Raw genomic sequence first — 17,841 nt, 5'->3', positions numbered from 1 at the left:
CAAAATCAAGGTGTCAGCAGGGCCACGCTCCCTCTAAAGGATCCAGGGGAGATTCTATTACCTCTTCTAGGGGCCCCACCTGGTCCTTGGTTTGTGACAGCACAGATCTAAATCGCTGGCTCTGTTTTCATATGGCTTTTTTCTCTGTGTGTTCCTTTGTGTCCAAATCTTTCTCCTCTTTCTTTTACAAAGACACCAGACATTAGATTTAGAGTCCTTTCATCACCAAAACAACCCTACAGTACCTATGTGGTTATTCTATTAACGCCTTCTTCAGACTACTAGCTCTAGGGGTGTTCTTTGTTGCTCAGGAAGGTCCCCCCAAGTGCCAGCACACAGAACAATTTTAAGGTCTCCACTATTTGCTCAGTTAAACTGAATCTGTGAAATAAAGAAAATAACACCTAGCCCATGCTATTCCCACTAGTATTCAATAAATTAACAATTTTTAAAAAAGATACTCACTGTTAATTGTCTGCCAGATTTGTTTTTATTTGCTATTCTGGCTGCTAGAGATGGAGACTCACCCAGATCAGCTTGAGCTGGGGGTGGAGGGGTTCAGGGGGATGGCTAGTGGTCAAGATATAAAAAGTGAACAATCAGAAAGACAGAAATAATCATAAAAGCAACCATTTATTGAATGCTCATAATATGCCAGGCTCGACGCTAAGTAAGCATTGCACAAAGACTACTCCACTTGATTCTATGAGTTATCATCATCATTTTTATTTTACAGATCTGAGAACTATTATTATCATTTATATTTTGCAGAGATAGAAACTGAGGCTCAGGAACACACACCTAACATTTACTGTCACCACTCGTTACCCAAGAACTAGTATTTTCCCTATTTACAGATAAGGAAACCAAGTCTTGAGAGGTTTGGAGACTTGTTCGTGACACCAAAGTTTAGACTCTTAAATACTGCTACATACTAGCTTTAAAAAAAACCTTTTAGGGACTTCTCTGGTGGTCCAGTAGTTAAGAATCCATCTTGCAATGCAAGGGATGCCACTTCCATCCCTGGTCAGGGAACTAAGATCCCACATGCTTTGGGGCAACTAAGCCTGCGAGCCACAACTAGAGAGAGGACCACGTGCCGCAACGAAAGATCCCAGGTGCTGCAACTAAGACCCGACACAGTCAAAAAATAAATATTTAAAAAAACAAAAACAAAAACTTTAATACCACTTCACACCCATTAGGATAGCTATAATCAAAAAGGTAAAACAACTGAGGACATGGAGAAACTGGAACCCTCATACCTTACTGGTGGAAATGTAAAATAGTGCAGTCACTTTGGAAAACAGTCTGGCAGTTTCTCAAAGACTAAGCATAGAGTTACCATGTGACCCAGCAAACCTACTTCTAGGTACATATCCACCAGAAATGAAACATATGTACACACAGAAATATGTACACGAATGTTCACAGCAGCATTATCCAGAATAGCCAAAAAGTGAAAATCACCCAAATGCCCAGCAACAGATGAATGTAAATAAACGGTATATTACTCAGCAGTAAAACAAAAAGAAGTACTGGCACAGGCTACAACATGGATGAATTTTGAACACATTTTACTAAGTGAAAGAAACCAGACACAAAGGGTACATACTACATATTATATTTATATGAGATGTCCAGAATCAGCAAATCCACAAAATAGAAAGCAGACTAGCAGTTGCCTAGGGTTGAGAGAGTTGGGAAAAAATGGGGAGTAAATGCTAATGGTTTCTATCTTTTTTCGTTGCGCTGGGTCTTCACTGCTGCACGTGGGCTTTCTCTAGTTGTGGTGCACAGGCTTCTCATTGCAGTGGCTTCTCCTGTTTCGGAGCATGGGCTCTAGATGTGCGGGCTTCAGTAGTTGTGGCATGCGGGCTCAGTAGTTGTGGCTCGAAGGCTTCTAGAGCGCAGGCTCAGTAGTTGTGGCACACGGGCTTAGTTGCTCTGCGGCATGTGGGATCTTCCTGGACCAGGGATCGAACCTGTGTCCCCTGTATTGGCAAGCGGATTCTTAACCACTGTGCCACCAGGGAAGTCCCATGGGTTTCTTTTTGGGGTGATGAAAATGTTCTAAAGCTGACTGTGGTAATGATTACACAACCGTAAATATACTAAAAAACACTGAACTGTACACTTTAAATGAGTGAGCTGTACGGTATGTGAATTTTATCTTAGTAAAGCTGTTTTTTAAGTATTTTACAACTTGAACATTTTACTTAATTTCTACTAGTCTTCATTTCACAATGGAAAAAATACTTTGTTTAAATGTGAAATTAAGAATATAAGCATGTTAATGCACAAAGCCAAAAAATGTTAACTTTTTTAAAATTTTTAAATAAATTAAGCTCCATCTTAACTGATAAGGCTTCACAGAATCACACTGTTCTCTACTCAAATTTCAGAATACCTTATAATGTGTTCATAAGCTAATTTACCAGTGTATTAGTTCCATTTTCTTTTTTCCACACTAGCCATGTGGTCCTATAAAGTCACTACTGTGTACTATGGTAAGGAAATGAAATGAAGTAATGTGTTTGCTGGGGAGAGTTGGAACATATGAAAATATCAGACGTACATGAAATGCTAAACTAATAAACAGCCATCTCAAATCTATACACATCAAATTTTCAAAGACTTTCCCCATCAAAGACTTGGGAAAAAGTTTTAAAAGAACCTCACGAATAAAGATTTTTTTTGGCGTTTGATAAGGCTTCTCTTTACACATGTCCTTATGGCCTTATTTCTCAAAGTCTGGTCCATGACCAGCAGCAGCAGCATCTCCTGGGAGGTGATAAATGCAGAACCTCTAGCCCCACTCCAGACCTACTCAACCAGAATCTGCATTTTAACAAGATCCCGAGGGGACGTGTCCGCACATGAAAATCCGAGAAGCGCTGTCATAAGATACCCCCTTTTCTTTCCCATTAAGACAGCTCTAGCTTGCACTGGACTGATGTTTCAAAAACCTGCCATACAGACAGCTCTGGTCCTGGGCCAGCTTGTCCTCAGTTCCACTCCTCACTCTCCTGCTCTACTCCAAACTGCTGATCCCTGCAGGCTGGGTTTCCCAGGCAGGAGGGGGCATGGGGTGAGTCTCCAGGAGCAGCTGTGTCCTTCCAGGCCTCCAGCCCACGCCAGATGACCCATGGTGGTTCCAGCCTCTGGCGAGTCGTAGTTGTTCCTGATGTGCTGCCTCCCGGCTTGTCTTCCAGCTTCCTGTTTGCTGCCTCATCGCGGGGTTACCTCACTGCCCACTGTTTGCATTCTCAATTCTTCAGCACCTGTGCGACCACTCCCCATTGAACTCCCTCTGTTTTAAATACTTAAAGTGGGTCGCTCCTTTTTGGACTCAGAATGATACCCCATACCATTCTGGATATTTCCCCTGTGTACCACATATACCAGAGGAATTTTCTGAATGGCTTATCTGCTTTAAAAGGGGGAGTGGGGAAGGGAGGTTGGGAGCTACCACACACACAGTAAACCTCACATTCCACCAATCTCTAACAACCCAAAAGAAACTCAACCTTAAGCTATCTGTACAGCAGATGTGACTGTATTCAGAAACTCAAGTCCTCGGGGTGTATTTTTAACACTCTACCCATCACTCCTCAGCCAGAACAGCTGGTGTAACAGCTATTGTTTTAAGAGGGAAAAAAAAAAGACTCCTTAAGAACAGAATTCTGGACAAACAGTGGAATCTCTGAGAGATCAAATCTTAATGACAGTTGTAAATCACATGATCCACCCCATACTGGGCACACACCATGCTTGAGGACCAAGCAACAGGTGAGAACAACTCCTATCAGTACCATTTAGGGTTACTTGGAGATCTTTCTAAAAGCACCTCTGACCCATCACTCTCAGGCTCTGAATAATCCTTAGTGGCTCCCTCTTGCCCAAGGCCACAAACCCAACTCCAGGGCTATCCTTTCAAAATCCAGCCTGATCTACCTTTCCAGCCTCTTCCTCATTCCTCTCAATCTGACCCACTCACCTTCTGACCATTCCCAGGTGTGCCTAAACCTGTAGATACAACATTCAACTAGGTGGAAAGTCCCTCTTTCCTTACTTAGCCTGACAAACTGTTTCCCGCAAGATCCTGCCTCCCAGGGTAGCTGGATTCTCAGTCCTCTAAGCTTCCACAGCACTTACTACATCATACTGTCACATGGACAGATGTCCACCTCCTACAGGCTGGGAACCCCGAAATGGAGAAACTGCCTTCCATCTTGGGATCCTGACCATAGTTCAGATCCAGATCCAAGTTACTACCAGTGACACCCTGGGCAAGACATTTACCCTCTCCACCTCCAATTCCATACGAAGGGAATGACAGACAACACCCAACACGGTGGGTTATCACCAGTGCTAATGAGTTAACCCGTGTAAAGTGCCGTAAACTTAACCCAAGAAGAGTGCCTGGCACAAAGTAAGCACTGGAGAATTGCTAGTTATAATTATTACTATTACTGTTATACCTGGAACAAAGGAGGTGTTCAATACCTATGCGCTGAATAACTGGAGCACTTCACAGTAAAACTGTTTGTAACATTGGGACAAAAGATTACCCCATCCCAGGGGGTATCAGAGGCTGACATAAGATTAAGAAACGGCTCCCACGGTAAAAGTACCAGCTGAACTCACTGGCCCTGGAGGAAAAGCGCACTGCAGCGGGATGAGATAGTCTGTGCCAGCTGGATCTGCCCAGGCTGCCCACAGACCTAGTCTGCCCTCAGCCACCTGTCCAACCACCTGCCTGAGGAAGCCGTGTGCTAACACAGAGGGCTCACCTGCAGCAAAACCCAAAAGCAGTTTGCAACAGAAACCGCAATGGGAAAACAAAGGGTGCAACTTTACTCCTGCAGAAAGGAAATGCGTCTTTCTGCAGCTAATACTTCGCGTCTGGAGTTCTCCACCGAGAGCGAGATGCCAAGCGGGTGCGCAGCCAGGGACAGCCCCCCTCTCCCCGCTTTCCCGAGGAGGGAGAGAGAGATGGTCACGGGACGCGCATCCCTGCCCTTTCCCGCACGAAAATCCACGCGAGGGGAAGGAAGAGCCCCACACCTGGGTCCAATCGAATTTCTCAGGGGCCACAGGTGAGTGCAGAGCACCCAGCGAGAAAGAGCCCGATCCGTCCTCAGAAATGTGCAGAACCCGGGTCGGGGAGCGCTCGCCGGCCGGACGCAGCCAGAAGTCCCCATTTCTGGTGCGCTCGCCCCCCAGCCTGCAGGCCTGTCCCTCCCGGTCCTCGCGGCACGGGGCTTCCTCGCGGCCCGCCCCGCCAAGCGCCCTGCCGGCCCGGCCCCGCGCGGCGCCCACCTGCTCCCCGTCCCGGGGTCCCCGCCGCCGCCCCGCCGGGAGGCGCGCTCAGCCCCGGGCGCCTGGTCCGTTACCCCGCGGAGCGCGCTCCGTCCGAGCAGCGGCGCCCGGCGGGACCCTAGGCCGGGCCGGGCCGGGCCTGGGCGGCTGCTCGGGCCGAACTGCGGGCCTCACGGGGCTGCCGCGGCGTGAGGGGCGCGCGCCCGGGCCGCCGCCGCGGGCTCACCTTCTGGCGGATCTGGCCCGACGTGGACACCTTGCGGATGAGCTTCTGCGGGGAGCCGGGCTCCGCCTCGGGCTCGCTGTCGGACGACTCCTCAGGCGGCGGCGGCGGAGGCGGCTGCGGCGGACCCGGCTGAGGGGCACCCGCCGCCGCCGCCATGCTGCCGGGCCAGCGCGCGCACAGCGGGCGGGGGCGGGGCCGGGGCCGGGGCCGAGCCGGGCTGGGGGGCGGGGCCCGGAGGGGCGGGGCCTGGACCGCTGTCTCCAGCTCCGCCCCTCCGCGCCCCCTGCCGGCCGCGCGCGCAGCCGGAGGTGGCGCCCCTGCCGGGCGTCTCTTCGCCCCCACCGGTGGTGTCAGAGCCACAGGTTTTAGCATCTGTTTCTTTTCTTCCTGGGACACAATTTGTATGGGGTTTTTTATTTTTGTGTTCACTCTTTTTCATCTTTAATGTTCCCCTTCAAGAATGTAAGTGACCTCCAGGCGGCTCGGGACTGTCTTTCTTGCCCTGCATCGTGTCTCCAGCATCTAAAGCAGCGTCCGGCATTTAGTAGTTAGTTGCACGACAAACAGTTCGAGGAGTGGGTGAATGCATGCATGAATGCAGGAAAGAAAGTACTTGGACAGGCCTGTGGGATGCCGGAACAGGGATACACAGTTCCATCCGAGAAGGCTTCCTGGAGAAAAAGATAAAGTGAGACGGAAAATGTGAGCAGGAGTTATCCCTAACCGGGGACCCCTGTTCCAGGCCAAGAGATGAGATTGTGCAAAGACCTGGAGGCAAGAAAGCACATATCTCTGGAAAAAAGGGAAACTGTAGCCTAAAGGAAGGAAAATACTTGAAGAGATGAGCCTGGGGGCGGGCAGGTCAGACTGGGCCTTTGTAAACCTGATAAGGGGGTTGGTCTTTTAGGCTGAGTTCTGAAGGCAACAGGAAGCCCTTGAGCCATCTCAACCCTGGGCGGGGCTAAGTCACAAAGCTGAGGACTGTGATCCAGGCTTTTAAGCAATCGGGGCAGGTGGCTGCCCTGGATTACTGGGAGGGGCTGGGGAGACGGAGAAGTGGACTTCGGAGGGTAGCTGGAGGAGAGGCAGAGGCAATTTGGGATAAGCCCCTCCTTCCCAGCTAAGACAGCTGGAGGAGAGGGAGTGAAATTGGAGGTGAGTTTTTGCTGCCCTATGGGACATCCAGGTGGAGAAGGGTTTGGTGCTACCTGAGAAGGGCAAATCCTCTTTATAGACCCTATCTCCAAATACAGCCACATTCTGAGGTACTAAGGGGCTGCACAATTTTCCCCTTGCCCTTTCAAAGGGCTGCTCCTAGAGACACAGTGGCTCCTTGTCCTGCCTGCGGGTCAGCACACTCTGGCCCCCACTGCACTGGGCAATGCTTTCCAGAGGCAAAATAAGTGAGACACGCCCCCCCCCCCCCCCCCAGGGGCCACAGAGGAGCATCTGGTGTGGGGACATGGCCAGGGGAATGGATTCACTGCCAGGACAGAGCATATCAGGGCCTAATGCAGGAACACTCTGGGACACGCTGGAGACCCCTGGTGAACCCAGCTTTGCAGCCCAATGCGGTAGCCACTAGCCACATGTGGCTACTTCAATTTCAAGTTCAATTAATTAAAATTAAATTTTCAGTTCCTCGGTCACACTAGCCACATTTCAGCTGCATGTGGTTTAGCAGCTACCACACGGGACAGCACAAATATAGAAGATTTCCATCATCGCGGAAAGTTCCGCAATGCGGGACAGTGACGGCTCCCGTATACTGCCCACCGGCCACACACCAGACACTTGACCAGCGACTCTAGTCCACACACATGTCCCCCAGAGCAAGCTTGATGGTCTCATTCTAGAGATGAAGACCTGAGGTTCAGACACGTCTCCCAAGGAATTGATGAGAGGCAGAATTTGAACTTGGACTATGTGATTCCCAAGTCCTTGAACCTTCAGGGCTAGGCCTCCCAGGAAGCTGAGGCTCGAAGGAGCTCAGAGGGAGAAAGAGGAGAGAAGGGTCTTGTTATGGGCTGACTTGTGTCCCCGCTCCCAACATTCATACGTTGAAGTCCTAATCCTCTAGTACCTAAGAATGTGGCCGTATTGGGAGATAGGTAGGTAATCAAGTTAAGGAGGTAATCAAGTAAAAATGAGGTAATTTTAAGGAGGTAATCAAGTTAAAACGAGGCCATTAGGATGGGCCCTAATCCAATACAACTGGTGTCCTTACATCAATAAGAAGACATTTGGACGCAGACAGGCTCCGAGGGAAGACCATGTGAAGACACACAGAGAAGTCATCTGCGAGAAAAGGATAGAGGCCTCAGAAGAATCTGACCCTGCCGACACCTTGATCTCAGACTTCTGGTCTCCAGAATTTTGAGAAAATAAATTTCTGTTGTTTAGGCCCCCAGGTCTGTGGTACCTTGTTATGACAGCAAGGAGCTGGCTAATAAGGGCACAGAGGGGAGGGTGTCCTGCATCTCCACGGAGATTGGTGATTTTTGTATCAATTAATTACAATGTAGCGTGATACATAAGTGCAAAAATCTAAGGGTGTTATGGGGGAGGGACGGTACAGCAGGAGAAAGAGTTATAGCTCTGCCGGAGGTGTCAGGGGAGCCTCTCCAGAGGACGGATTACCCCAGCCTGGTTTGGAGATTTGAACTGAAAGGCGAGGGGATGGAGGGAATTTTCCAGGAAAATACAAAAAGGCAGGAGACTACTAGGCGAGTTGGGAGGATGACAGGGATTTGCATTTGCTGCTGAGCCACTGGTCAGGTGGTGGGGAGTCTGGAAGGTGAGCTGCATCAGGACTCAAAGCAGCCTCTGTTTGACTCAGGAGCAAGGACGTTATCCTCTGGGCACCAGAGCCACTGAAGGGTTTTTGCAAAGCAGAGGAGGGTTCTATCCCTGGTCGGGGAACTAGATCCCGCATGCATGCCGCAAGAGTTCTCATGCCTCAACTAAGAGTCTGCATGCCACAACTAAAGATCCCATGTGCCGCAACTAAGACCGGGTGCAGCCAAAATAAATAAATAAATAAATATTTTAAAAATAAAATAAAGTGACTTACCAATCCAGGCAATGCTGATTTGGGCCAGAACCGAGGAGGTAGTTGTGGAGGTAGAGAGAGGAGGTGACAGACAGAAGACGTAGTAGAGGGAAGAATAGGGACCAGGTGCTCCCTGGCAGGAGATTAGGGAGCGGGGCAAGTCGGAATGCCTCCCAGATACGGGGCTTTCCAGGGAAGAACGCCCCACTGAGCACAGTAGGCCTAGAGGAGAAGATGAACTTGGTTTGGAGCAAACTGAGCTCGAGATGCCTGGGTGTGCTGTTGCCTATGCCCTTTAGAGGCTCAGGGGATACCAGGGTTCCAGAATCCATCATTTTAGAGGCGAAAAGCCAAGGGCAGGAACGTGAACGCAAGGGAGAGTTGGGAGGCAGAGATTGTGGCTGAATAGGAGTCTATTTGCAATTATGAAAAAGTACTAGAAATTGTCACAGCCAAGAGGAGCCTAAGGGAATGTGATGACTAAATGTCATGTGGGATCTTGGAACAGAAGAAGGACATTAGGTAAAAACTAAGGAAATCTGAATAAAGAATGGGCTTTAGTTTAATAATAATACGTAAATATTGATTCATTCAGTGTGGCAAATGCACCACCCTAATGTAAGATGTTAATAATTTAGAGGAAACTGGGTATGGGGGAACTCACTGTACTTTCTTTGCAACTTTTCTGCAAATCTGAAACTATTTGAAAATAAAAAGTATATTTTTAAAAAGAGTATTAGGCTTAGTAAGAACTATATTATGTTCTTAAATCAGAGGAACATAACTGCCATATTTTCTCTGATGAGCAAAGAAGCCTTTGTGTTCTCTGGTGGCTGCAGAGTGCTGTCCCTTGGAGACCACCCCCAAGGTGGCACGCCTGTAAGAGCACATTCACCCGTACCTCCTTATGCAATGAGTCACGCTGTGAATCATCTCTAACAATATGCTGCTCCCCGAGTTTACCCCACCTTAAGGGCATATCAAGGTGGCAGTAATAACACACTTCACATCCAACCTAATCTTTCTTCTCGACCTGTCAATGTAGAAGTGCACCTCCTGTCAAAAAGAACCGCTTCACGTTAGAATAAAGGATGCACTTGAAAACATGGGAATTATCTTATTTTATCCTGAACTGCGGTTATGATTGACATCTGGAGCAGGACATTGCTTTCCTGTGTGCGACACGTAGTTCCCCTTGCCCCCAGGACCTGCGTCAACCAAATACCACCCCCATACATTTCCAAGTGCACCCAGCTTCCGCCCCCTCCCTGCCCACCCCCCAAGCATAAGTAAACTAAACCCTTAGGGTCGTGATATTAGACTGGGAGGCAAGCAGTGAAAAATGTTAAAGGAATAGGAAAACAGACACTCTAAAAAGAAGTTATCTACACGTGATAAAATTGTAGAGAACTAAATAGACACACACGAATACAAGTAAAAAGGCGGGAAATCTGAAAAAGATGGGTGGATTACAGCTACATGTGAATCTATAATTATCTCAATAATATTTTCAACTTAAAAAATAACTTAAGGGCAGCCATTGTTGAATCATAAATGCTCCGACACACACCCCCCCCCAGACTCTCATATACACATTCAGCAACAAAAGGTGAGCAAAGGGAATTCCCTGGCGGTCCAGTGGTTAGGACTCCGAGCTTCCACTGCAGGGGGCACGGGTTCAATCCCTGGTCAGGGAACCAAGATCCCGCATGCCACACAGTGTAGCAAAAAAAAAAAAAAAAATGGTGAGCAAAGTTCTGGGAACTTTATAGACTCAGGGAAACCAGAGTTTAAGTCTTGACTCCAACTCTCACTAGCTGTGTGACCTTGGGTAAGGTACATAATCTCTCTGAACTGCAGTTTCCTCATCTAACAAATGGGAAGCATAGTTGGAATGATTAGCTGTAACAGGTGAAGTGCCTAGCACAAGGCAGGTGCCCAATAAATAGCAGGGACCCCTACTTCTCCTTTGGTTGCAGGTTGCAGAACTTTGCCCCAAGTTCTCAGCTGCCGCTGTCTCCATGCAGCACCCTCAGCTCCTTTTCACCCTGTTTCTCCCACTGCACCTACCTAGAAAACCCTGGGCTGCTCATCCAACCTGCACACGGGACATCCGGCCTTCCGACGCCAGAGCAGACGCAACGCCTCTAGAGCGCAGGCCCAGCCAAGCTGAGGTTCCATATTCCGTTCGGGGCAGCGGCTGCTCACTTCCTGCTCACACCCGCACGCCCTTGTAGGGGCGGCCAGCTGCAGATCGCAGACTAGCCAGCATGCGAAAGTCAGGCGTTTTGGTACCAGAATAACCTGGAGGGCCAGGGCTGTCCTGACCTCTGCTCTCCAGGGACTGGCCTTCCAGCTCTTCTCTCTGGCTCTCACACCCGCACAAAGGTCTGACCTATTCCTGCCCACCCTGACTTAGGATATCCTGGGGTCAAGAAATGCAGGAACCAACTGGCTGATCCTCTCACCGGGCCCTGCCAGGCAGACTCCCAAGTCCCTGGCTCGCCCGGCATCTCGGGCGGGAGCCAACCACAGCCAACCTGTGGGCTTGTGGGGTAGGAGGGCAGCAGACGGGCTCAGATTCCCAGAGGAGCATGCCGCCCTCCCTGAGTATCCCGAGAGAGGGGTGTGGCTGGAGTGGAAGCCTGCCGATGGGGAAATCGTGTCTGACCCTGCAAACCCACAGCTTTTCACCTGTATATTTTTCTTAATTTATTTTGGCCGCATCACGCAGCATGCGGGATCTCAGTTCCCTGACCAGGGATGGAACCCGTGCCCCCTGCGCTGGAAGTGCAGAGTCTTAACCACCGGACAGCCAGGGAAGCCCCGTGCCTGTATTGTTATTATCAGTCTTCCTCCTCCAGAAATGAATCCTCACCCCTGTCAATATCAGAATGCCTCATATCCAACACTCGAGTTCAGACCTTGCTCTGTGTGTATGGGATCCTGTCCAAGGTTCCCAAGTGGAGCCTCTGGTCTAAATCCCAGTCCCCAGGACACAAACCAGCCTGGAATCCTGCTGAACAAACCCAGATGTGGGAGCCTTCATATGCACGGAACCCACACTGTGTCTGGCCCTCCGCCACTGCTGTTTGTCCTGGAGACCTGACCCCGAGTGTCCAGCCCACACATGCCCCCTCCCATTCACCCTCGTACCTCCTGTGAGCAGGTTAAACTGTACAGAACTCTCCAACCCCCTTTCATCCTATTCCCTTGAGACATGGACCAGAGCCTACACATCCCCCAAGCCCCTCCGTGGCCACCAAGAGAGCCATTCAGCCTCTCTGCCATCATTAGCAGGCCCCAAGGCCGGGGTACCATGGGCCAAGAAGGGGATTCTGCAAAGGACAGGGCCCTGGCATCACCTCCGTTACGTCTCCTCCTTTCCCCCAACCCCTTCTATGCCCAATCTCAATGAAGACAGTCTAAACAAGAAGCCTGTCTGACTCACAGTGAACCCCCTCTTCTGGGACAACCCATTCCCGGGGCTGGGCTCTGCCATTGTTGGCCCCAGGGCACTGATCCCCTGACCGAAGCTGGGCCAGATTCTCCTGCCCAGAAACGGCACACTGGAACCAGAGGCTCGGAGACTAGGAGCATTTGGTTCTGAGCCACCACCAGGTGAATGGCCACCCCAGAGGGCAGGACCCTGAGTTCCTGGGCTGGGACCCTGAGCCTTCTCTGATTTCCACCCAGCCCAGGTGTGGCAACTGGAGAGTCTTCCTTTAAGTCAGTTCTCTGAGCCACTCTGAGGTCCTTCCAATGCATTCCTTTTTTTCCCCTTTAAACCAGCCAACTGGCAGTTCGTTGTTTGCATTCAATGGAAACAACCAACGGCCCAGAGCTCAAACAGGACTTGGACCCAAAAGTTAAATCAGAGATGAAGAGTGTTTTTACCCACATGTGTCCACTGCCCTGTTTCTCTTGGGAGGGTCTTTGGGTGCACTGGAGCTAGGATTGGTCAGGCCGTTAGACACACTGCTCCCCCTCCAAGTTTCCAGGGAAACAGCTTACCCCAGGGGTCCTGGAGAAAGCCCGGGACACACCAGGCCCCTTCGAGTGAGCGCATTGATTTCACGATGCCTTCTCGCCTTGATGGGTCTCCTTTCTAGATGCTGCCCTCCCCCCTGCCCAGACTCAGGGCCCCTCGAGGCTGCAGCTTGCGTGCTGTTGATGTCACTCAGCTTCCCCAACAAGTCAGCCTGACTCACAACCAGGACAGAAGAGACAAACTTTATTTCTGTGAAGAAGACCCGCGCTTTGGTATTTAGCATAACTAAAGGGCTAACTGTGGGGCACCTCTACCATGCTGCTAACGACCCCATTTCCCGAGTCCTGAGCCGGCCTCTTCACTCATCCACAGCCGCCTCCTGGTTTGTCTTCTCTTCCTTCACTTCTCTTCCATCTTTCAGATTTTGGCGAGCAAACTCCTCAAAAACCAAATTTTCATCCTGAAAACTAAAATACAACAAAGAACACTTTGATCATGGCATGTTCTTTGAAGCTTTCAATGAGATCTTGAGGAAAACAAGATCCTTGATCTCCCTTTTGCAACACAGGAACCGATCAAGATTTTCCTACGTGATGGAACACAGGACAATGCCGTTCTCCTCATAGTGTTTCAAGTAAAATCTCTTTAACAAACAAAAATCAGAGAAAATGAAGGAACCCACAGAGTAGACATACATGCCCGGAATAACTGTGTGTGTATATGTGAATGTGTGCGCGTGTATGCGTATGTGTGCACGTGTATGCGTGTGTGCGCGTGTATGTGTATGTGTGCGCGTGTGTGTATGCATGTGTGCATGTCCTGGTACTAGAGAGCAAAAGGAAAGCCAGGCCCTGCGCCGGTATCGAGAGCATGGGGCGTGTATGGAAAGACCCAAAAAGGGGTTTGCGCTTGTCTTGTGCAGATCTCAGCCTATCAATAACCACTGTTGTGGCTGGACTGGCCCTTGTGGTTCCTGTTACGACTGCAAGATGCCCTTCAGCAATAACCATCCAGAAACTTTTAGAAAATAAAGGTTTATTACTTACAGAACCTGGAAATTACACAGCATGTACCTGGGGCCACACAGCGAGGTCGTGGGTAGCGAGGGAGAGCACACCGCACAGGCCTGGGGTTCTGCCTTTACTGGGGTTGGAGGCGGGGGCCTAGGGTTTCGAGGGCTCACTCTTTATTGGTGAATTTAAAACAGAAGAGCGGGAATTTAAAGTGCAGAAAGACAAAAAACACGTGGCTCAAATGATCTGCTATTGAAATCAACCAAACTCTAAAACAAAGGAGAGGGAGAGCCGGCCTGGCTCTGATGGAGTCCGGTGGCTGGCAATGTGTTTATTCGAGTGGATGCCTCTTTGAAGAGGATGCCTCGGCAATCAAAGCTTAAGTCAGGCACTTGCATTACAAAAAAAGAAAAAAAAAAACAACTGTGAGGGGTCACATTAGGGCTGTGGAGAAGGAGGTCACAGAAAGGGATAACACCAAGCAGGGCTCACCTTTTCTTGGTCTTATCTGTGAGCATGGAAGAAAGGAGAGAGAGATCTATTAGCAGAAATCCTGTCTACCGGAAATTTTCTTCCTTTGTTAGGTCACTTTATAGGTGGAGGAATAAAAGGCCTAGATATATGCATTTCATGAGAATGGCGTGTAATTCCTGCTTCTTTGCCATTTCCCACTCAGAGGGCCTTTCTGCCTGCATTTTTAACCATCGCTTCCTCTAAAAGTTGCCACCACAACTTCACCTCCCCAGACGGAATCAGCCATAACCTCGTCTCTAGGACCCTTTCCCTGATTAGCCTCAGCCCCTCTGATGTTGTGCTTCTCATTTCTAAGCCTTTCTCCCTGTGTGCCCTTTGGACCCTGTCCAGATCAGAGCCCCCAGGAGCTGTTATGACCCAGACTTCCACGGTCCGGCTCTCTAGGGGTGAGTCCTGGGACTTGACATTGAACTAGTACTCCAGTGGCTGGGGGAAGGGGGTGACTAAAGCTTGAGAACCACTCCCTGGCCCCTCAGGGAGTTTGACTTCTCTCTTAACACATTGATCTTGGGGTAGGGGGCGGGTGCGGGGAGTGGGTTAGATTTTCACATATATTTTGCAGACCCAGGGTTATTGCTAATTCTTTGTGAGGTTTTCTGCTTTTTGTTTTTGTTTTTTTAAATTATTTTTTCTTATTTATTTGGCAGCGTTGGGTCTTTGTTGCTACACACGGGCTTTCTCTAGTTGCGGTGAGCAGGGGCTACTCTTCGTGGTGAGGCACGGGCTTCTCATTGCGGTGGCTTCTCTTGTTGCAGAGCACGGGCTCTAGAGTGCAGGCTCAGTAGTTGTGGCGCACGGGCTTAGTTGCTCCGCGGCATGTGGGATCTTCCCAGACCAGGGATCAAACCCATGTCCCCTGCAATGGCAGGTGGATTCCTAACCACTGCACCACCAGGGAAGCCCCTTGTTTTTGTTTTTAGCTTTTTGCTGCCCACCTAGTAAAGTCCTAGTGTAATCGCCTCACCACCCACCATGGTGAGCCAGGAAGAGCTAAGTGAGGCTACACAGCTCCAGAGGGTTTGGGGGAGCTTGTGGCGGGGCTGAGCCACTGCCCTTATCTCTTGTGCCTGTCTGGAAGGCAGTACCAGGAGGGAAGTGTCTGTGTGGGCTGCTAACCACAGGGGACCTACAGAGGGGCTGACTCATCAAAATGACCCTGGGCAAGAACCATCCTGGACACCCCTCCCAACCCTTGTATGTAATAAGTTCTGGTAGCATTTCTCCAGAACTTATTACATACAAATTACTTGGCCCCTGGCCCTGGCAGGGTTTCTTAACTCCAACTTATGCTTTCTCTGCTTAGCATCTACCCGTCTCAACTCGGGGCACCGGGGACCAGGCAGGTAAGATGTGAGCATGCATCTGTGAATGAAACTTGGGACTCATAAACCTCTGGAAATCAAAATTTTGAGGCCATGGGGGTGATTTGTCCTTTCTCCCCCAAATCTCACAGTATAAAAGATCATTGGTTTAGCCTTGATGTTATGATATGTTCAACATGAGGGCCATAATGACTGGAACATGAAAATGTCATACTCAGAAAAGGAATAACTCCACTTCCCCCAAGTGAAGTCATAAAGTCTGTTCATGGGCCAGAAAATGATCTGACACAAACTATGACATCTCCTCCGGTCATAGTTTTAAAATAGCCTTTTAGAATGTCCTTGAAAGGGACCAGAATGTGTCTCAATCTCACATAGTTAAAAATAGTATTTTAATGATACAAGCATAAATGAATAAAAAAAAATATGGTTAGACTGTATTTTTCCCCCAAGGGAAGTTTTTGTCAAACTTCCAAAAGTTTTGAGTATTTGAATCTAAAATATTTGCAAGAGATACTTTGAGACAAAATAGTTTTGAGACAAAGCCAAAATGAATATGGGGCTTATTCTAATGTTTAAATGCCATTTCATTATCAACATAGAAAAGCTCTTTATAAAATATAAGAAAAAAAAACCCTGCTTGTTTATACCACTTTTACTTAAAATGTTCTTAATTACTATAACTCGGGAGGGTTCTCATCCAGACAGGTCCATTTTTCTTTCCTGCCAACTAAGCCACCTTAACACACAGAGGAGACTTTTTCCTCAGAATTTCTGAGATTGCACCTACATTATTTTTGCCGCTTCATTTATCCCTTTTAAAAGAGCTGTATTAAGATCTAATTCAAATATCATACAATTTACCTATTACATGTACAGGCCCATGGGTTTTAGTTTGCTCACAGAGCTGTACAACCATTACTTAATTTACTTTTAACATCCATACAAGAGCCAACGGATTTACAATCCAAAGGAGCCAAGGTATTAGGAACCCAGCCTGACTCTCTTTTCCAGTATTTTCTGTATTCTCATCATAATTGCCATTGTCAGAAATACGCATCATCTTCGAAATTCCTATTAATGCTTCCAAATGAAATGCAAAAGCCTCAGGCTGTCAAATTTACTTTTCACTCAAATTTTATTTAAATCTAAATCCAGGTCTGGGGACTTCCCTGGGGGTCTAACGGTTAAGACTCCGCACTCCCAAAGCAGGTGGCCCGGGTTCGATCACCTAGTCAGGGAACTAGATCCCGCATGCACGCCGCAACTAAAAGATCCCACATGCCGCAGCGAAGACCAGGCGCAGCCAAATAAATAAAAATTTTTTTTAAAAAAAGAGAGAGTAGATCCTAAGACTTCTCATCACAAGGACAAAAACACTAAAAAAAAAAAAAAAAAAAAAGGATCCATGTCTGTTCACAGCAAAGCTTCTGCTTTTAAATCATTCCTGATAAAACCAAACGAGACAACCCGCACCCAAGCAGGGATGCTACGTCCTCCACACACTCACTGAAAGTGGACAAGCCACCTGGCCCATGACCTAGTAGCCGAGCACCCATTTCTGGGAGGGGGAGCCCAGGCACTTGAAGGTGGCCTGGAACCTCGGCCACCTGGCCCTGCCTGTGCTCAGATATGCAGTCAAGGAAGACTAGCAGTGAGTACGTAATAAATCTGTGAGTGGTAAAGGACTAGAAAAAGGCAAGATAACGCGAGACTGACCTGGGTCCTGAGACTGGGGGTGCATGAGGCGGAACGGCACGTCAGCGGCCACTTCACTAGAAAGAAAGAAGGATGCAGAGCGGTGAGAACACGCACACAATTGTAAATGCACAGCCAAGAGCTGGGAGCTGGGGTTGCAGAGCTTTGTGAAAGGTCCCCAGGCCCCAGCTGAAAGAGGACTCAGTGAGAGTCAAAACAAAACAAACCAGAAATCAGGAAGTGGTCAAGAAGGAATTTTAAATGTATTCCCTGGAATGTGGTCTAGAAACTCCACTTGCGAGAGGCTGAGGCAGCTAGGATTTTTAGGTCCCACTTCCTCCTGGTTATTAGTTTCAGGGACATGATATTATGGGTAGAGAAGAGGTGAAATCCTGGAGAATAAGGATAGTTTTGAAAATATCCTTTGCAAAATGTAACTACTTTTTACGTGTTAAATCTGTGCTAAGGCCGCACACAGTCCCTCTGCAGAGAGCAGAACAGGGATGAGCAGGGTCTACCCAACTCCAGAGGCTAAAGGGCTTCGAGGCGACTTGGAATTTATATTAAAAAAGGAAGGCAACAGGGCTTCCCTGGTGGCGCAGTGGTTAAGAATCCGCCTGCCAATGCGGGGGACACGGGTTTGAGCCCTGGTCTGGGAAGAACCCACATGCCACGGAGCA

The 17,841-nt window shown here is 48.8% G+C and overlaps 2 protein-coding genes across 4 annotated transcripts in view; both read right to left on the bottom strand.

Moving 5' to 3' along the window:
- Positions 1-5,707, bottom strand: part of DGKD (diacylglycerol kinase delta) — a 107,955-nt gene extending 102,248 nt beyond the window's left edge. Inside the window, exon 1 of the mRNA XM_065880098.1 lies at positions 5,552-5,707. Within this exon, the coding sequence (XP_065736170.1) occupies positions 5,552-5,707 (156 nt within the window). The remainder of the gene's footprint in view (positions 1-5,551) is intronic.
- Positions 5,708-12,878: 7,171 nt separating this feature from the next.
- Positions 12,879-17,841, bottom strand: part of SAG (S-antigen visual arrestin) — a 30,646-nt gene continuing 25,683 nt past the window's right edge. Inside the window, exons 13-15 of one of the 3 annotated variants that reach the window (XM_065880836.1) lie at positions 17,183-17,238; positions 14,100-14,115; positions 12,879-13,061 (exon numbers count right to left, since the gene is read on the bottom strand). In XM_065880836.1, the coding sequence (XP_065736908.1) occupies positions 12,953-13,061; positions 14,100-14,115; positions 17,183-17,238 (181 nt within the window). In that variant the 3' untranslated portion in view covers positions 12,879-12,952. Of the gene's footprint in view, positions 13,062-13,616; positions 13,999-14,099; positions 14,116-14,627; positions 14,634-17,178; positions 17,239-17,841 lie in introns of those variants that run through there. The other 2 variants (XM_065880837.1, XM_065880838.1) reach the window with 2 other exon arrangements.

This window comes from Phocoena phocoena, chromosome 7, assembly GCF_963924675.1.
Source record: "Phocoena phocoena chromosome 7, mPhoPho1.1, whole genome shotgun sequence".
Lineage (NCBI taxonomy): Eukaryota > Metazoa > Chordata > Mammalia > Artiodactyla > Phocoenidae > Phocoena > Phocoena phocoena.
Note: the sequence above shows the minus strand (reverse complement) of the source record. Positions and strands in the feature narration are given on the sequence as shown.